Raw genomic sequence first — 20232 nt, 5'->3', positions numbered from 1 at the left:
CATAGGATTATTTCTTCATTAGTCATGAAAAACATCATTATGCATAAACCCTCCTGGAAAGGAATGTTTGTTTCCTTGTTTATCTATGAAGGTGTTTATTAAAATCTATTTGAACCTTCTATTTGTAATAATAAGAGCTCCTGATGAAAAACACATATACACTGGATCTGTATATAGGCTACAGATACTTTTAGAATAATTATGTCTGTCTAAAATGGATAGGAATTTAAATATCCAGACTACAAAGACAGGTTACTTTTGCTTGTTGCAGATTTTGTTGTATTTGTTTGTACAATAACTTCATAAAAACACCCATAAGTTTCTTCATTCTGATTTTATATGGTTTTTTAAATGTTTTTAAATATCTTTGTCTGTATGTACTTTAAAAGGGCAATACATTCACTGAGATAAAATAACTCCAAGAATTCCTTGATGTTCTAAATTCACTAATGCTAGATGCTGTGGGCCAGCACTGCATTTCTTTAAACACAGATAAAGAGGCAAATACCAAATTTTTAAAATTTAATTTCCACCTGCTAGGTTTTTTTCCCTCTGTTCTGAGTGATTCAATGGTTTATTAATGGGCTCAGAGTAGAAAACAACTCTCAGAATTCCCTGGAGTCCTCTGGAGATTCAAGTCATTAACACAGATCTCTCCATTTCATGCAAGGAAAACCAATGAGGAATCTTAACATGCACACTTTTAGTTAGTGCTAAACTTCTCTGTCTTGTTTCCAGCTTTGTAAGTACTGGACCTTCAACCTAGAAAATTCTATTGTCAAGATACCAGTTTAACAGCCTAGGAAACTATCACAAGTATAAAAAATCATAGAAAAGAACAGATAAGGACTGTCAATACCTACAACTAATACCTGAGGGGAAGAAAGAATAAAATAAGTTCAAAACCAGACCATTGAGTTTCTCTGTTGCCTATGTGCTCCTTCATTACCCATTTAAGGTACTCGTTTTCTCCTCAGCTTACAATTGCAGTTAGCATGGTTCTAGTTTAAAGTCCTCTTTAATTGTCACTCATTAAATTTTCCCTAAATTTCAGTATTTATATATATGTATAAACCTATAAATGTACACATTTAAATAAAATCTACATAGTTAAGCAGAGAACACAGCCCCAGTGGCTGCATCTCTGGCTGACGTCAGGAGGTTTGGCTCTGCACAGCCACATTAGGAAAGCTCACAGTGGCATTAAGTGATGATTTGGTATCACAGGAAATTCAGGACTGTATCCAAATTGTTTACACTTCAGTGAAAGAAATGCCTGCTCTTACTTAGTTTCCTTCTAAATGTTTCTTTTTTGGAGGAATGGGAATTCTGAGCATTGTTTTCACTCAGAGATTTCAAGAGTTCATTCTTAATGGATAATTTATGAAAGTAAAAGGAAATCAGCTTCTTATGTAGGTTTTGCGTTTTTTGCATGAACAATTCTGAATCTCTCTAGAAGAATCAATGAGCATCTAAGCTTCTCCTTTTTAGCTTCTCTTGCTGTTTAAATATTAATAGATAAGAGGCTGACCTTCACTCCTGCTGCTGAATCATGGAAGCTGAAGAGTGGAATCAATGCATCTTTGTGCTAATGATTAACCGATCACAGATTGGAAAGTTGTCAGCTCAATTTCCACACTGCCAGATGCTTAATTTAGTATTTTCTGTGTCAAAATTATTTCAGTTGGAACCTCAATGTAGTAAGCAACTTTAAGCATTTTTAAAGCAGTTGTTTTAAAATGATGTTGAACTGGGAGCTAAAATTCCAGATCTACAAACACTACTAGTCCAGTCCAGCTACACTTCAGCACTTCTGAAGTCAGTGAGGCTACTATGGCTCAAAGCTGAGCATGTATAAGTGTTTCTCCTGAATTCGGTATTTTTGTAAGAGCTACAATTTTTATTATTATTATTATTATTATTATTATTATTACTATTGCAATTATTACTATTATTACTATTACTACTGCAGAGAGCTAACTAGCACTGGCTTTCTCTTCTTTCCTCCACAGAGATATGGGTACGGTGGATGGGTGCAGCTGGATCATCACTGCAAGGTTTGGGCTGTTTGGTGCTCAGAGCTGATCTTGTGTTGTCATCAGGAACACAAACTCACAGTAGATCTATTAAGAAGCAATTCAAGTGGCAATGAGATTGGCTCAGTCTCTGATACAGATTTCCCTAGAGGTCTATTTTCTATGAAGTAGTATCAGTCCAGTCCTACCATACCTCAGCAGAACCTTTTGCCTGAAAGATGAAACTCACACTCTCTTGTATGAACCAGCATCCATTCTTCTTCATCATCTCATTTTAACACTTGGAATGGATAGCTCTGAGAATTTCTTTTCAATAAGATAGGTCAGGCTAAAGCAGATTACATGTAGATTTGTTTTTAGTTAAATGCAGTCATCTGTATGAGAGGCAAACCCAAAAGAAGCTGGTGTTTTAATAAACAAGAACAAGCCATCTGTGGAACCAAAGCGTGGATGGCACAGCTTTTTGGGATACATGGCAGCTGCAGGAAGGAGACGAAGATTGGACACATTTCTGGCGATTGTGTTACAGGTCTGATGCTAAAATTCTGTGCTAAAAATAGTTTGCAGAGGAAGTTTGTGGCAGGTCAATAATGGCCTTACATGCTCTGCAGAGAATTCTGTCTGGCCTACTTCCATCAGGAAATTTTGCATGACAAAAAGTGCATGGCAAAATAAAATCCTGTTCAGACATGTGGAGCTGGGGATGTTAACTCTCAAGATTAAATAAAACCCAAAGGCTTCTCATATCATTCTGTTAAAAAGCAGCAGGGTCAAACCAGAAGAAAATAATTTTGTGCATGTTTGAAAAGTGCAATTTGGGATGTGACTGAGTAGTTTAGTGATGGGAGAATTTTAAATGTGGTTTGCTGAACCTTAATTTCCACATAAATTAAATAAAACATTAAATATTGGATAATTTTTAGAACAGGATAGAGAAATGTAGAACAGAATGGAACAGTAAAGTCCATGTCATCTATTCATATGTGATGTAGTGCTTGGTTCTACTCTGCCTTTTTCTCACACCCCAAATAGTTTTTTGTTTATTGGACAACCTGCATCAATGCGCTAAACTTTTCTTAATGTATTTGAGTGTATGGCTACAGTAAACCTTTCAGGTTGGAAAACAAATTTTACAAGAACCTGGTATTTCACATGGGGATCAGGACCCTGTAGTTGTAATATTTCAAGTAATTTTTCACAACCTGTGATACAGCTAACAAGTAACTTGACAGTTTGCCAAGGCAGCACACATAGATTTGTTGAGGAGGGCTTTAAAATATTCATTAGGGCAGTATATTTGTGAATGATGTATGAAGTTAATAACAAATTCAAGGTTAAGAACAGTTTGAGTTCTCAGAAGAAGGGTACAGAAACCCCTCTGGTTGAGCATACCAGTAGTAAATATTCTGATTTAACAGATTCTTTTCTTTAGAAAAATTGACAGAATCCTAAGTAAGACCAATTTTGTGAGGAAAAATAAAGTGGCCTTTGGAGAGAGAGCAAATTCTCTCTCTCAAAGGGCCCAAAAACTTTCACTTAGCTCCTATTTACTGGGAAGGTGAAGGAAGAGCTACTGTGTTTTCTCGTGTGGTTTTCAGTTTTTAACTGCAGATGGAGTTTGTTCTCTGCCCAGTGCATCTGCTGCATGACTGCCCTCACCCACTCCACGTGCACAGCATCAGGGCATCACCTGACTTTCCATTTACCCCTACAGTAGATGAAAACAACAAGAAATACGCAGGGCTGGCAGGTGTTGGTGAATTGTATCTCACCCATTTGTGCCAACAGAAGTCCTGTTGTGTCTCTACAAGTCTGTAGCAGCTTGTGGGTACCCCTCATTGTAACAGACAATTTGCTTATGTGGTGACACTGTGCCTACTCAGTCTCTTTGAACAATTCACACATCAAGCAAATATGAAGTTTTAAAATTGTCCGTGCTGATAAAGGAACAGTATTAAATTTCATGACTGTGATAACATTTTGAACTTCCTAAGTCTGGAAATTGGTGGCATATGAGAAAGGTTTCACACTAATTCAGGTCATGGGCTTATACTGTGTTTAAGTTTTGTTTGAGATTTTTTCCCCAAATTCTTCAATATTTTTCTTCTTCCGAAGGAGAAAATGTAATCTGAAGACAACACAATAGGTCCCCTTTTGTCTCAGTATCACTGATGATAAGAAATAACTGGACTGAAATTAACTGAGTTGCACAATTATTTCTGTAGTTACTGGAATCATTGTGGTGCTATTGACTTTAAAAGAACACATACATACCCAAAGGGAAAATTTAGCACAGATTTAATTAGAGCATTGTTTTGAGGTCACAAATTGGTTTGAGGATAAACTTGGATTAAGGTACCTGATATCTTTTCCAAATAGAGTGATGTACATTGCAGAAGAAAGGGGATTTTAAAAATTATTCTGAAGAATTAAATCTGAACTATAAATGACTGTCTTATTCATGTCTATTTTTAAAATAGTTTTTGTTTAAAAATACCTACTAAAAAAAAAAATTGCCACTGAATTCCTGTAAGGAGCACAATATACTCAAGAGACTGTAAATTAGCAGGTACTACTTTGTCACACTTATAATGTATGAAAATGTCATTTCACAGGGACAGGCAAAGATGATGAAGGATGGAAAGGTTTTTAGAGTTATTCAAGAGAACTGCTGGGACCCGGAAGTACGGATTAAAGAGATGGACCAGTCAGGTACCTCCACGAAGGAATTCAAATCATTGTGCATCATTTAGAGTAACAAATTCCCTGTCAGTGCATCTGAAAGTGCTCAACAACAATATCAAAAAAAGGGTTAGCATACTGATTCATTAGCTTAAATCTCTTGAAAGTCATTGGAAACTGATATGTTTTATGCTCAGATGGGACCTGTTCCCATAACTTTCCTCATTTTCAGGAGAAATTTATTCCCCACATGACTTTATTAATTTTGGTGGGATTTAAGGCCATAAGGAACTTATTGGCATAAGTAAGGATGACTGACCATGGACTTGAAAAGGTACCATACCCTATAGTTAAAAAGTGATTCACATAAAGGAGGAGGGAACCCTTTCATTTTTGTTCCATATGTTAAAAATATTCTTCTTACACATAGGATTTCTTGTATTTCTTGTTTCCTTTTCTAATACATTTTTTCTGTTTAGCCATGTTGCAGCTTCATTCTGTGTTTTTGCTGGAGGACTCTGAGCCTAGAGAACTGGTACAATTACTTGTCAGAAAAGGGAGCTTTCCTCATTTAGAAAGTTAACCAGATGCCAAATTTGCAAATTTATTTTCCATCATGTTACATGAAAGCAATTACTAAAATTACATACATGCAATTACTAAATAAGGCTGGTAAGATGGGAGACTGAGGATGAGGGAAGGAACTTCTAGTCTGTTCAATTATTTTTGCTAGCTCTTATTAACACTGTAGCTCCACATCACTCTTGTAAGAGAAATATTAAGTTATTAAAGATTATTTTTTCTTAGATTGAGGCCTGAATAGTTCCTACATCAGTAGACATAACCTGAATATCTTCTCCAACTTTTCATAAGGAACAAACACCTGAATTGCTTAGAAGAGGAGATATTGTATAAGTAGCATCTTTATGATTATTGTTTCCTCCTCTCAGGCCTTATCACCCTCTACAAGTACATGAAAGAGGTTGTAGCCAGCTGGGAGTTGGTCTCTTCTCCAAGATAACAAGTGATAAACAAGAAGAAATGGCCTGAAATTGTACCAAGGAAGGTTTAGTATGGATATTAGGAAAAATGTCTTCACTAAAAGCCCTGGAACAGCCCTGGTGGAGTCCCCATCCCCGGAGGGATTTAGAAGACATGTAGATGTGGCACTTGGGGACATGGTTCAGTGGTGGGCTTGGCAGTGCTGGATTAATGGTTGGACTTAATGATCTTAGAGGTCCTTTCCAACCTAAATTACGCTGTGATTCTGTGTAAGGAGATACTCTGGGTCATTCTTCTTAGGGAGGTTTAGTGCAACACATAGGCCAGCTTGGGAACTCACCAGATAGTGGGCAATTTATGTAAACACAACTTAGATAATTTTCATCTACTTCATTTTCACCTACTTCATTTTCACCCTGGAAAAGCAGAATTTCAAACTCCAACCATTAGACATTTAATGGGAATGCCAGAAAGTCTTTGCAAACTCTGAAATACACTGCCTTGTCACAGAATCATAGAATCATGCTTTGACTAGACTGCAATGTTTCTCTGAGTTAGCTCAGGGATTTTGGGGATTACTGAATCACTCAACTACAGAGTGGATCATAAATAGCCTTTGGGCATCTTTCTCTTTCAGATATTTCCCTCAGCACTAATGGCAAGTTTCTACAAAACAGTTGTGCTTCATATATTTGTTGTAGACAAAGGGAAAACACAGGAGGATTTTTTTTTCAAATTTTTGCAGCAGCTCTCCAGAAAAGAAAATGTATCATAAAAGCAACACTGCAACATTTCTCCATGAACTAAACAGTGCTCGCTTGGTTAAAAAAAAATCTAAACCTGTATGTTACAGCACCATCTGGTGACTTGTGCCCTAAAAATGTCCCTTTTTATTACAGCACTCCAGACATACAGGCATCAGCTAATTAATTATGTGGGGGGGGAAAAAAAAAGCCTTGATGTTTTTCATTATTTTATTCTTACTGCTCAGCTAATGATAAAGACTATGGACCACATTTTTTCCTTTTTGGTTTAGAAAGCTGTAGCTACTTAGTCCAAAGACTGCTTTCTGTAACACAGGCTGAGATAGATTATACCCAAAAATTTAACCTCCAAACACGGTGTAATTTTGGGACAAAGATGCAAGGAGTCTCCCAGCTGAACAAAATTTGAATCAGTCATTGAAAGGTATTGTTAACTCAGAGATAACTTATAGCTTGGTTGCTAAAGGCTTTGTTTGTGCAATGCCCAAGAAATCTTGCCAGTAATAAGAAATGGTCTCCAATGGACCAAAGAGACTCAATTAGTTCTCCTAATCATATGTCCTAGGTCTAATTGATGTACATACTTCTGTCTTCATCCACTCAATAAAACAAGCTATCCATGTAACTCAATAAAACAAGCTGTAAAAGTAATTAACACCACAGTTCTGTGACACAAGTCATCACAATTTTGTTTGACAAAATGTATCAGTTCACCCTAACTGTCTTTCCTTGTTATTTTCTCCTTTGTAAAACCCTCTGAAGAGGGTAAAAAAGTACAGGCTTTTCTGTGCTGATTCTTCTTCCTAAAGCTAATGTGTAGGAACAGTCAGCTTGGAAATGTACCTTTAAGGTTTATATTAAGTTTGCTCAGAAGTGTAAAAATGGATTGAAAGCAGATACAAGGCTTGTTGTGGAAAACATGGAGAATGTTCTCAACAGACTAATCAAGTGTCCATATTGGTGGATAATCCAACTTGGGCTGTACTTCAGTATTTATGTAATTTTGCAGGCCTGATCTTTACCCCTAAAACTGTTGCTGCTGTACACAATATAATTAATCAGATCTTGTAGCAATCTGAGTCAGCCTCTCCTCTTGTTTCCTACTTAAACTTCTGAGAAAGAGGATAAAACATTTTGTTAATCATTCAAGTGCTTTGGCAAGTCATTGTCTTAGAGTTCTCTTAGAGTTCATTCTCCTAGAGTTTTTTCTGCCATCTTTTTTCTAGTAGTTTCACTACTAACAACCAAGTTAAATTTTTTAAAGCATGACAAGATATGTGCAAAAATACTACAAACAGACCTAAAATTAAAAACAAAAATACATTTTTGCATGTAACTATTTTGTGAAGCCCTAATTATTGTTTATTGTTTATTTTGTTTGTCTGCCAGGTTTGTTGTTTTCACTCCTGTAACCTGTCACACACAAAGTTATGATACAGATTTGTGTTTGAACAGAAACAAAACAACATGGACTTAATTATTTTTATTTCTAACATCAAAGTTATTTCTGAAAACAGGCAGATTTTCTTATGTTTACAACCTCAGTAGTCCAGACACAAGACTAATGAAACCTAACACAATACATCTTTGGGAATACTTAGAAAAGCATTATTTAATAACCACTGTTAACATAATGTTATTTATCTTTGAGCTAATTCATTTCTTTATTTAATATTTATGACAAATGTGACCCCAAAGCAAACTCAAGTTAGTGAATTCTGTTGGTTTAATGTCACTTTGAGAATAATGTTAAATAGCTATTTTGTTTGTGCATGTGCATACTAAATACTTCTAAAATCAAAAAACTTTATTTCAAAAATAATCTAGCAGGAGTATGGAAGTGCTTTTTTCTGTCTGCTTAGCAAAAATATTCAACTCCTAATAAAGTGATGCACTATGAGATTCATTGCTATGATCCTTAATTAAAAAGATAAAGAATCGATCCATGTCACTGTTAAATCAGTCTTTCTCATTAGTAAAGCTTTACATTCTGCCTCTCAAACCAAAGTACTTTTTAAATTGTAACATTTTACCAAAAACAGACAACAAAAAAGGAAACATTAATATTTGCTTTTTCTTACTCAGGAGTCACAGTCCAAGTCCTGTCCACAGTCCCTGTGATGTTCAGCTACTGGGTAGGTTCCTACTAACATATTTCATAATTCATATGTGGCAACATTTTTAAAACACAAATGCATCCTCCTACAAATTAGGTGTTTGAAGGAGTCCCTAGAATTGTTCTGCTGTGAAAAAGAAAAGGCAAGAAAGGAGTGCAGGTATGAGAAGACGTATGCAGGATGTCCTGGCAAAGCTCCACACCGGAGCACACACAGTGAGAAAGGACACGACAACAGCTGAATTTCTTTTGGGGGCCTTATGGGGGCAGCTGGAAATGGAGAGAAAAAAATTATACAGCATGAATCCATGGTTAGCAGGCAAACATATATGTACAGATTCCATGAAAGCTAGACATCAATCAGTATTTTTTCATTAAAAAAAAAAGACATAAAAGATGTATTTCTGGCTTTGTCCCACTTTATTTTAAATGTGGCGTAGGACTCATTAACCTAGAATGCTTTGAATCTTAAAATTCAGGAGCAAATTTAAGTTCCTATGATCCCCACATGGTGATCTTGAATGCTTCAAAGAAATAAAAACAGGCTGAGGAGATAAATCACAGCAAAATGCAGCTCTAAATACATTCTCAATGTGACTATTTAGCAATGTGTACAGGTCAAGATGTTTATATGGCTATGTGCATTAAGAACCATTGTGTTAAGCCAACATAAAAGAAGTACCATTGATATTCAGAATTTCTTGTTAGTGACATCTCTTCAAAATTTTTTTCTAGTATCTAAGGAAATATTTTCCATTAAATATGTATTCGGGGGGGGAAGACCAGAGATTGATTGTGTGGATATTGCAGTTTCTTATTAGAATTATGGCTGTTATCTCCTTCTAAATGCAAGAGAAGTTTGCTCAAGCTTTCTCTGTAGCATTTGCATGCTCCAGCATCTCACATTTCTTATTTTTCCTCAGCTCCAGTAATAGGAGAGTAAATATTCATTGCTATGTAAAAAAATTATATACTGAGGCTTTTGCACTTGGATAAACAAAACCAGGGGACTGCTTTACACAGAAGACCAGGTACTTATGTGCATCAGCACCCTGGGCTTTATTACATTCATCCTGAGCAGTAAAGGCAACAGCAGTTGATAAAATATTCAAGAGAAAAAGCAGAACTGCACCCAGAGGTTTTTAAGTGAGGCAGAATTTAGCCCTACTGGTTTTTAGCTATTCGGAACTGTAAAGTAAATTTGGGTTCAAACCCTATCAGTTGTTTGCAGTGACATTTATCCAATGTCTTCCAAAGGTGATAACATTTGAGAACTATATTTAAATGTACTGTTCTGCTTCATATCTTACCAGGCCAAACCTCAGGATACTTTAGATCTCGCCCAGATATTAAATAATGACTTAGCAGCTACGGTAAAAAAGTACCCCAAGAGGTTTATTGGGCTGGGCACGTTACCTCTGCAAGCTCCAGACCTGGCTGTGAAGGAAATGCATCGCTGTGTGAATGAACTTGGATTTCCAGGAGTGCAGATAGGATCTCATGTCAATGAGTGGGACCTGAATGCCCCAGAGCTGTACGATATTTATGCTGTGAGTAGCTGTTGCTTTCCTTCTTTGGGGGAATACTGTGATATGGAATTCTGTCTAAAAATACCTTGGAGCACATTTAGTCATAATTTGAGCCTTCCAATCTGCTTAGTGATCAGAGACACTCAGCTTTAATTGTAAATAATAGTTCATTATAGAACATAATGACAATAATGTAACATAAACATTCTGGAATATATTTTATAATAATGAATAACAAATTTTGGTTTATTGTATGAGTTCTCACTGTAGATCTGCCTTCTTGATTTGTGAGGATAAGTGCAGTAACAAATAAAGCATTTCTGCACTGTTTGCATTTGTTCAAGTTACTGTATCCAATCCTATTGAAATAATTGATAAAACTCCTTGAGATTATCAGAGATACTTATAACACCAAAGTACCACACAGAACTATGTAAACAGGACCAAAAGTTCCAAACTGAATGTATTGATTATCAAGTGAATTAATAGATTACATTTCTTAAATAGCCTGAGGTCCAGATGAGGGTGGTCATTTGTCTAAATTAGGGGCTTAATCAATGCACATTCTGAATCTGTTTCTCAAGTTATTAACGCTGTCACCTTGGAATTGATTCACAGAGCTTATTTTGCAGGATGCTCAATTTATTCAAAAGCTCTGTTGGTACAGCACCTGGATTATTTGTTCTTATGGCCACATACAGTCAGGTATCAGCATCTGCTCTTGGAGATGCCCACATCCATGGAATCACAGCATGGCTGAGGTTGGGAAAGGTCGCTGGTGGCCACCTGGACCAACCCCTTGCTCAAGCAGGGCCACCTACAGCCAGATCCCAGGACCATGCACAGGTGGCTTTTAAATACCTCCAAGGATGGAAACTCCACAATCCCTCTGGGCAACCTGATGTTTCCTGATCTCCACCGAACCTTCTCTTCTCGGGGCCAAACAGTCCCAGTTCTCTCCGCCCTTCCTCACAGGAGAGATGCTCAGTCCCTTCATCATCTTTGGACTCTCTCCAGTAACTCCATGTCTCTCTGCTGCTGAGATCCCCCTCTTGTTCTGGGATCTCTCTCTTATACTGTACATCTTTCAGCTTATGATTCACACATGTAGGAAGTAACCACTATCATTTTTAGAAATATCTGTGGATAATACAGATTATGAAATTAAGCCATATTGGATAACGAACTTCACCAAACTACCAGGCCAGTTATTGAATTGCTATTTTTACTTTACAAATGTAGATGGGAATTATTCTCCACGATCCGAAAGTTGCAGCTTTTATTTATGCATGTATGGTAAATAAACTCAAATTTTTCAAATGTGTGATAATCTCCTTAGCAACAAGAGCATGTCCAGAAATACATCTGACAAAATGAAGCTGTTAAATCCTGGTTAAGCATATGAATGACTCTGATGACTGTGTATTTAAATTTAAGCACACAGTTAAATTACACAGTCAGTCAGCATCCAACACTGTTCTTCTGTTTTCCTTTCCAAAGATGTCAGTAGTTTTGTAAAAATTACCATACTTGCGTAGAGATGGATTATTGTTCAGAATACAGCCAGATTTTGAACTCTTAGGAAGGATTAGGAATATTTTTTACTTTTTTAAAGTCAGGCAGAGGACCAAAGGAGACAAATGTAGGGCAACTCAATGAAGATTTCTGAATGCAGCTGGAACAATTCTGCAAAACCAGCATAAAATGATTCTATAAGACATTACAAGTATTCATCTCATATGTGTAATGTAACCAAAAGAATGTTTGCTTAAACTGAGTTCTATACTACAGGATGGCTGAAAAACATAACTGGAAAAGCATTTTTGTTCTGCATTATTCTGAGAAACACTTGGCTTAATAAACAGATGATATCATCTATGCTTCCAGTCCTGTAGTCACAGGAAGAGCTGTGAAACTGGGTGAGGAGTTCAGAATATGGCCCAAAGGAGTAAATATAGCCAACTATTGTTTATAGTTCTTGCTTGTGAGCCTATTTTCATTACTAGTGCTACTGCTCAGTACAGATTTCCAGGTCATTTAAAAACATGACTAAGATCTAAGATGCATTTTGGTAAGATTAGTCAAGATTTAGACTTTTTCTTTTTGCTGCAGGCTGCTGAGACATTAAATTGCTGTCTCTTTGTGCATCCCTGGGACATGCAGATAGATGGGAGGATGTCCAAATATTGGTTTCCCTGGCTAATAGGTAAGTGTATATTTACTTTTCCTAACCTACATTTATGAATTGGATTATGCCCAGGAGATTGTTGCCAAGTAAAACACAAGTAGAGAGAAAAATTACATGTTTTTTTGTCAAACTTTTTTTTTACATCTAGTATTATGATTAAGTCTGTTGTGTAAATTCAGCAGCCATTTGTTTCTAAACTTGTTTAATTTCTCTTTTAAATACTTAGAATTAAAATTATTCACACTAGCAACAGAATATAGTATTCTCTTTTGTCCCAAATACAAAGAACAGATAACTAGGGAGAAGTGAATCATCTCAGAAATGAGCTCCTCAAAAATAACAGGAGTAAATGAAGGAGTAAGCAAAACCAAACATTACTCCCTAGAATCTCTTGGGTTATCTCTTAGAAACAGGTTGATCAGAGAGGAAATAAATCTTTCAACTGTAGCTGAAACAACGTGTACTTTAAAAGCTCTCAGTAGATGTAGGACATTGTCTAGCTTCTGGTTTTTCCCCATCTGATTGGCAAATCATAACACTGAATAACAGCAGAAGAACTCTGCCACCCAGAAATGCTTAGATATAATTCTACCCTCATGTATTTTGTTCTGCATTGGTTTGTTTTGCATGGTTTCACACTGCCACCAGTTCTGAAACACATACACAATATACATATAATGCACGTTCTGCTTGGAAAATCTTGCTGTCCCAATCACCAGTGCATTATCTGACAACAATATCAGTTAGTCTTAATCAGAGCAGGCTCAACAACACAGATTTAAGAAGAAAATAAAATTATTGCATTTACTTAACAAAGTGTAAATTGAATACTTTCCCACTAAGCCTAATAAGGCTTTGCATCTGAGCATATGGTAAAACATCAATAAAAATTACCTTTAGAGGTGGATAGGTGTTGTTTCCCCCATAGATGAGGGGAACTCAGTTCCTAATTTCAAGCCGGATGTCTGAAGTTCGGTGTTTAAAATGGCATGATATTCTAAATATGTTGGGTGTGATCAGAAGCTGAGGCCTGCTATAGGAACCTAAATTCCTGTTCTGTTCCTAACTCTGGGCATCCAACTCAGCCAGTAGCAAAGAGAGAGACAGGTTATTTATAAAGTGTAGGATCTGGCATCACATCATAACTGAACCCCAAATCCGTGTTGGAATATCCATCAACATATCTGCCCCACTTTACACGTAAAAGAAACCCACAAGCACAGGTGAGAAGGCAAGCTGGCATATTCCAGACTCGTCTTTGAGCAAGGATAACAGGAATCAGGCCTGTACTGGGTATTTCAGGACATACCCAACCTGCCTGTCATCTGTCCTAATGGTATAGAGTAAAAACTGGACTTAGAATTCAGAAGATCTTCACTTCCAGGCCTGTGTCTTCATTTCAGTTAATTACAGTTCAACTCAGTGTCCCTCCAGCAGAAATAATGCATAACCTTTGGCAGCTGCCCTGAAACTGTTACTTTTTCAGTAGGCTCAAGGCTAACGGAAGAAAATTAAAATAACATTTAAAAATCAAATTGGAAGTTTAAAAAGTAAAGCTTTATATAATTAAGCTGTTTTTCTTCTTAGGCATGCCAACAGAAACAACCATGGCCATTTGCTCCATGATTATGGGAGGAATTTTTGAAAAATTCCCTAGGCTGAAAGTTTGCTTTGCACATGGAGGTGAGTAATGTACCATGTGAAACTCCTGTTCTTCGGCTGAGCATGGCACAGTTGTATTTTCTGGTATCCCAACTAATGGGGTCACCATGTGAAGCTTGCCACTAGCTGAGCACTATTACCCCAAAGAAGACAATCTCATAGATCAGCTGCTTTTATGAACACTCTCTAGCCTGCAGGGTTTGAACTGGTACAACAGCCTTTAAGGGAAACAAGGAGGAAGGGGAGGCAGCAGGTGGTTTAAGGAAAGGGACAAGGAAGCAGCAGGAGGAATTTGGGCATCAAAGTAGTGAAGAAGCGAGAAAAACAGAGAAAGAAGCTAATGAAGGTAAAGGAATAAAAAGCTGCTGGTGCAAAGCACTTTCTTTCTAAAGAGCTGACGGTAAAACTTATGGATCTGTGGTCATAATGTGGCTTTTTTCCCCTCCTACACATTTTCAGCTGCTGTTATGAAAAATTCCTTCTTGCAGGTGGAGCTTTTCCATACACAGTGGGGCGAATCTCCCATGGATTCAATGTACGCCCTGATTTGTGCGCCATGGATAATAAGGTGGATCCAAGAAAATACCTTGGCTCATTTTACACAGACTCTCTTGTCCATGACCGTGGGGCACTAAGGCTGCTCACAAATGTAGTAGGAGAGGTGAGTTTTAATGCTTCCAGAAGTGGGTGAGTCCTTCTTCAGTTAATTTTCTAGGAAAGAGCAAAAGGAGAAGAAAAGAAGAAAGCAGGAACAAGACATCTTCACCCAGTGAAATAAACTGACGGGCTTCTGCCATGGTGATAATGTTTTTACTATGTGGTTTTATTGAAATGGTAGGTTTAATCCAGGAAATCATGCATTGTCAACCTTAGTTCCATGAGGCTGGTTCCTTCTCTAAGCTTGTTCAGGACAGGATTTCAAGCAGAGACTGCTTCAATTTGGAGCCTGGTTTTCAAATGGCTTAATTTTCAAATTCAAGTGCATGCTTGAAGAAATCAAAGTGTACTTCCACTTGGGAAGCTATAGACAAAAAAAAAACAGTAATAAGGAAAGCTCCTGTGAGTATGTCAGAGAGAACCATTATGGGTTTGCAAAAGTATTTTAGTTGTTTGTAGAGAAATCTTTGTAGGTTAGCAAACCATTTAAATGAGGTACAACATGGGGCAGAAAAATCCTAAAACATTCAAATAATCTCTCCTCATTTAGTAAATGCTCAGGAAGGGGTTGAAGACGGCACCATGCCAGCTTCCAATGGATCACTGCAAATCAATGAGACCTGTTGTTGTGCTTTGATCTCTGCCCCTCACGGAGTATCTGCAGCCAGAGGCAGATACCTTCCAGATGTCAAATCAGAAATACAAGCTCTGACAGGGATTTTCTTGTCTCAACAGCTGCAGTCCTGTTTCCTGTACATCAGTGTCTAGGTTCACATGGTATGGAGCTGTTGCTGTCATCAAGGCCTCTTGTGTGACCGAAGTTCACAAACACCACTCAGCTGATTGGCTTTTTTCTACAGAAAAGAATCTGTTGATTTCCCATTTTCATCTCTAATACTATGAAAAGGTTACTGCAATAAACCTGTACTAGAACTGGTACAGAAGTGACTTGCCTAGGCCAGACAAAAATAACAGTGCAGCACTATTGCTTTCTTTATTGTGGTACTTTGAGCTCAGGTATCGCACTGTAAAATCTGTGGGTTTTCAGTTCATGCTGCACAGGAAGTCTGTAGCTTTGTGGCTGGGCTTCTGCCTGCAGCTCCCCTGCAGGACTTGTGCCTTTTAGGAAAACTTTGCATTTGAGGAGTCATGGAAAATTCAACCATGTGACAGCAAACTACAGCTTGAAACAATAGTATGGAAACTTTTGTGAAGTGTGTATGTATGTACAATACAGTAACACTGCAGCTCTAAGGAGTGGAGACAGAATATCTTTTTTCTTAAACCCACCTTGAACCGAAAATAGGTTTATGGAAGAGCCCCATAAAATGTGCAAAGAAACTGCCATGGAGCCTAATTCCATTAGAAATGGTAAGATAAAACCCAGGTCAATTTACTTTAAAAAGATCTGCTAATAAGCAGTTAGTATTGGAAAGTTCTTAGAACATTAACTCAGGTGGCCATCTCTGTGCCAGGGGTGAAGTTCTAGGCACCAAATGGGTTGCTAATAAAAGACTAGGGCTCCAGCCCCATACTGATTTCTTTTAATTTCTGTTACCAACCTCTAAACAGCAAATATATCATGGTCCACAGCTCAGGAGTTTTTACTATGCATTATCTTTTGAATCTAACTGTAGCTTAGAGTAAGCAAGTGGCTTTAAGGTGTTTTTTTACAATAGATTTTTAAATTTTTCTCTGTGTGATGTGCACATTCATTTTACAAGACACCCAAAGGCTTATGGAATAACAGTCCAACATTTGTCTCTGTTACCTCCTTTTCTGAGAAATCTCCCAAATCCAGACCACGTTCATTCTAAGTGTATTTTTGTTCCACATGCAGTTCCAGTACACAAGGATGAGTCTAGCTCTTGAATTTTAAATTGCCAGTGCAAGGAGAAAAGATCACTCACTTGTTTCTTTTTACCCATTTTTAAATGCTGGGAGACATGTTTTGCCATTGTTGAAAAGACCTTGGTAAATTAGCAGCTGTGTGACTCAGCTTGGCTGAGACCACAGATTCATTTTGTGATCTGAATCTGTTAAGCTGAACTGTAGATGTCAAGAGCAAAGCAGGAGAGAAAGTACAACAGGATGCTGAATCCATTGCTGAAGAATTGAACTTTTTTTCTGTTTGAACTTGTGTAGAGCACAAGTCTCAGGGCACTTCTGCTTTAGAGTCAGCTTTGCACCTCAAGGCTGCTCTAAACTATTGCTGTTGTGGGAAAGCTGCTGGCTTTGCACCACACTTTGTTTTTCTCTACCTTTCATCCTAAGAAGCTACACATAGACTCTGGTCCTTAATCATGATTAGTCTTTGCAACTGGAATTCAGTTCTTAGAGGAGAAAGAGATTATGGACTGTAATTTGATAATCTAAAAGTCACTCAGCATTAGCCTCTCTGGTGTCTTGTTTATTTTGTCAACAGACTTTTAAAATTAAGAGTCTTAACACAATAACTTTGGCCAGCATAGTAGACAGGATGTTGGCATCTTCTTTAATTGTCCTCTGAGAATTTTGAGCCCTAAACAGTATGGCATTGGGTGGAATCCCAATGCTGAAAAATCATGAGTCAGATACCCAAAAGGTATCTTTACCTTTTACTCATGATTTAGCACACATGAGAACTTTCTTTCTCTTTTTCATAGCCTAGGGCATCTTATCCTTGAAAACAAAAACATTCACATCACGATCTCAAACTTTACTTTATAGCCATGAAGATTAAAAAGTTCCCTCTTTTTCTAAGGAAAGTTTACATTCTCATGTAACACCGTTCCATGAGTCAAATGCTTAAAGAAACACCAAATATCTCAGCACTTTTAGTGCAGTCATGTGTTGGCAGAGTAACACATATAAGATTAATAAATGCTGGGCTAAAAATGATGTGATGGAATCTCGAGGCTGACACTGTAACTTTGTGAGCTGGAGGTTTGAAATAGGCCAGCTCTCCAGAGAGCAGCTCAGAGCTGTGCAGGAAGGGCATCAGCGTGTGTGAAGATGTGCTTGGCCATGGCTTTGGCTCCCTGGGGAGCAGCCACTGCCTGGCACCAGCGTGTGGCGTGCTGGCCTTGAGCTGATCAATGTTAAAATCCACTGACAGCTGCGATGAGTCGTGTCCACTTAAGCTCATCCCTTCTTAGTTTGGGGTGCAGGTTAACTGGGGATGGAAGCAGAAATACACATTTCTGAGAAAGAATTTTGTAAGAGTGCAGAATCACTGCAGTCCTTTGCTCTCCCCGTGATGAGGTAGCATGAGGGGAATACAAATAAACACAAAATCCCCAACGTTGCTGGCTATAAAAAGTGAAGAACTGGGTTGACATGGGATTAAATGATTCAGTGCATCTCTGCAAAAACTTCCCCATGGTGATTCCTCCAGAGCCATCAGCCAAAGGCAAAGCACTCTCTGGCCAGCAGTTGGAGCTGAACTGGTTATAGTCTTCTGGACTTTTTTTCAGGTGTATCATGGTAGTAGGAAAGAAGGTGAAATTCAAGGCAAATACAATTTTTCCTTATGTAAGAGGATGAAGTCATACTTAAAGCTTTTTAAGATTCATTTTCAGATTTTGGTCCCTATTACTGTGAAAAAAGTTGTGCTGAGTAGCAGGGTCCACTGAGGTTAATCATTAGCCCCATGTACCTCTCTAATAGGAGAGATGTGCTAATTAAGGAATCGATCTCCAAGTCTTCCAGGGAAAATTGACTTTGTTGATATTCTTTGGAATAATATAACAGTACATCCCTTATGCTAGGAGCATTATTCATCTGCAGAGGCTTCACAGCACTTCTCTGAAGCTGATTCTCTTTAGCTGATTGCTAAAGACAGGTATTGCAACCCCCATTTTACAGATGGGTGCAAAACTGAAGCTCAGAGTACAAATGAACAGCCTAAGATCACTGGGAGCACAGCAAGAATGCTGCTCCCAAATTTTTCTTACTGATTTACAGCTCTTAACTTTACTACTAATGAATAGAGCCCATGATTAGCTGTGAAATACTTCCACATAGAGGGAAAGAAAAATGAATCTATATTTTTCCTGTGAGGGTGTGGGATTTCTTTCTGGTTTAGTATATAAGAGATGTAAATAAGGATGTACAAACCTTTCTTACCTGATTTTCCTGACTTTCCCTAGTAAACAGCTGGACATATTCTGTGTTTTCTTCTGCTTTACTTAAAAATCCATTTTCTCATGTAAGCCTGATATGTTTTTCAGTTGGGTTTTTTTAATCATAAAATATATGACATTTGTTTTTCTTATCTGAATAAAGCATCTTGGCATTTAATTGAATATTATAAATAGAAGAAAATATTTAGCTGCTCAGAAGTGCACACATCCAAATCTATTTTGTTTAATCTATGCTTAGAAGTCGATTTATTAGACAGAGGGTATAAATTCTCCTATGCTAATCTTGTGGCAAGTCTTTTATAATAAATTAGAACACAACAGTATGGGATAGAACAATAGAATGTGTCTCTTCTATTTAGATTTTGGCTAAAGGTTTGTGTAGGTTCTTTCAGAGACTTTTGGGTGACATCTAGTGGAGATTAAAAAAAATTTTTAAAAGCATTTGACAACTAAGAAAAACAAACCATTTCAGAAAATAAATGAATGGTGTTTCCTTCACCCTGTGTCCTGGGTTGCAGTGTATTCTATTACCATCCTCAGGAGCCGTTGAAACCAGGTGGGGCAGTGTTTCCTTGCCTCCTCCCCCCAGACTATCTTTCTGTTAATTGCCCATCATTGTCCTGCCGCCTGACTCAGAGATAACTCCCTCCGGACTATTCTCCTGTTAATGAGCCTAATCAACACTTGGCCTCATGACTCGTTACCCCATTGTGAGATGCTCCGCCCAGAGGGAGGAACCAAGCATCCCATCGTGGATATAATCTGAGGCTGAACACCAGAGACACCGGCTTCCCACTGGATTTCCAGAGGACAGGAGCTACACAGCCACCATTGGACTTCCTGAGGAAGAGCAGACTGTTTTACTACAGGATCACCGCTTCAGAGGACTGCAGCCACCATTCTACCAGACTGCTACCACCACCCTGCCTAACAGGGTGTCAGGTTGTACCTTGACTCTGTCAGTTTGACAGTGTTTTCTTTTACCTTTTTTTTTCCCCTTTTCTTTAATTTCCATTAAATTGTTATTCTGACTTAGTGCCTCCCACTGGTTTGTTTTCAAACTAGTACATAATTTGGCGCCCAACGTGGGGCTTGCTCTGAGAAAAAGTCAGAATTACAATTTTGTATAAACAGAAATCTATTCACCATGGTGCTCAGCTGGTCTGCATGGGTACTGTATCTTGCTCTCTATATTTTTCCTCACATGGGGAACTACCTGCCTGTTGTATTACTCCTGTTAAAACCAGGGAATGGTATGAGAATTGCTTTATTGGTTTATTATGTCTATAGCATAATAACCTGCGAGGCGATGAATACCATTCGGAATATATACTCAATTTTGTTTGGCTGTCCTAGTCTGGGCTCCTATGTCTGGGACCTCTTCAACAATCACAGCCAGCCCCTGGTGGGAGGAGTAGAGAGTGGTTTCTTCCAGCCTTTCAGGCCAGGCACAGCAGTTTTTGAAAAAATTG

At 37.9% G+C, this 20232-nt stretch overlaps 1 protein-coding gene across 3 annotated transcripts in view; it reads left to right on the top strand.

Annotated features, from left to right (window-relative positions):
* The window catches only part of ACMSD (aminocarboxymuconate semialdehyde decarboxylase), a 39775-nt gene that overhangs the window by 17573 nt on the left and 1970 nt on the right, over positions 1–20232 (top strand). For 2 of the 3 annotated variants that reach the window (XM_042041141.1, XM_042041142.1), the window contains exons 2-8: positions 2013–2057; positions 4652–4748; positions 8570–8619; positions 9914–10150; positions 12242–12335; positions 13905–14000; positions 14468–14640. In XM_042041141.1, coding sequence (XP_041897075.1) covers positions 2013–2057; positions 4652–4748; positions 8570–8619; positions 9914–10150; positions 12242–12335; positions 13905–14000; positions 14468–14640 — 792 coding nt within the window. The remainder of the gene's footprint in view (positions 1–2012; positions 2058–4651; positions 4749–8569; positions 8620–9913; positions 10151–12241; positions 12336–13904; positions 14001–14467; positions 14641–20232) is intronic. The other variant, XM_042041143.1, reaches the window with a different exon arrangement.

This window comes from Corvus kubaryi, unplaced genomic scaffold, assembly GCF_017639235.1.
Source record: "Corvus kubaryi isolate FWS band 111438036 unplaced genomic scaffold, C.kubaryi_AGA036_p1.0 37396, whole genome shotgun sequence".
NCBI lineage: Eukaryota > Metazoa > Chordata > Aves > Passeriformes > Corvidae > Corvus > Corvus kubaryi.
The sequence above is the reverse complement of the archived record's forward strand: the minus strand, read 5'-3'. Positions and strand labels throughout refer to the sequence as shown.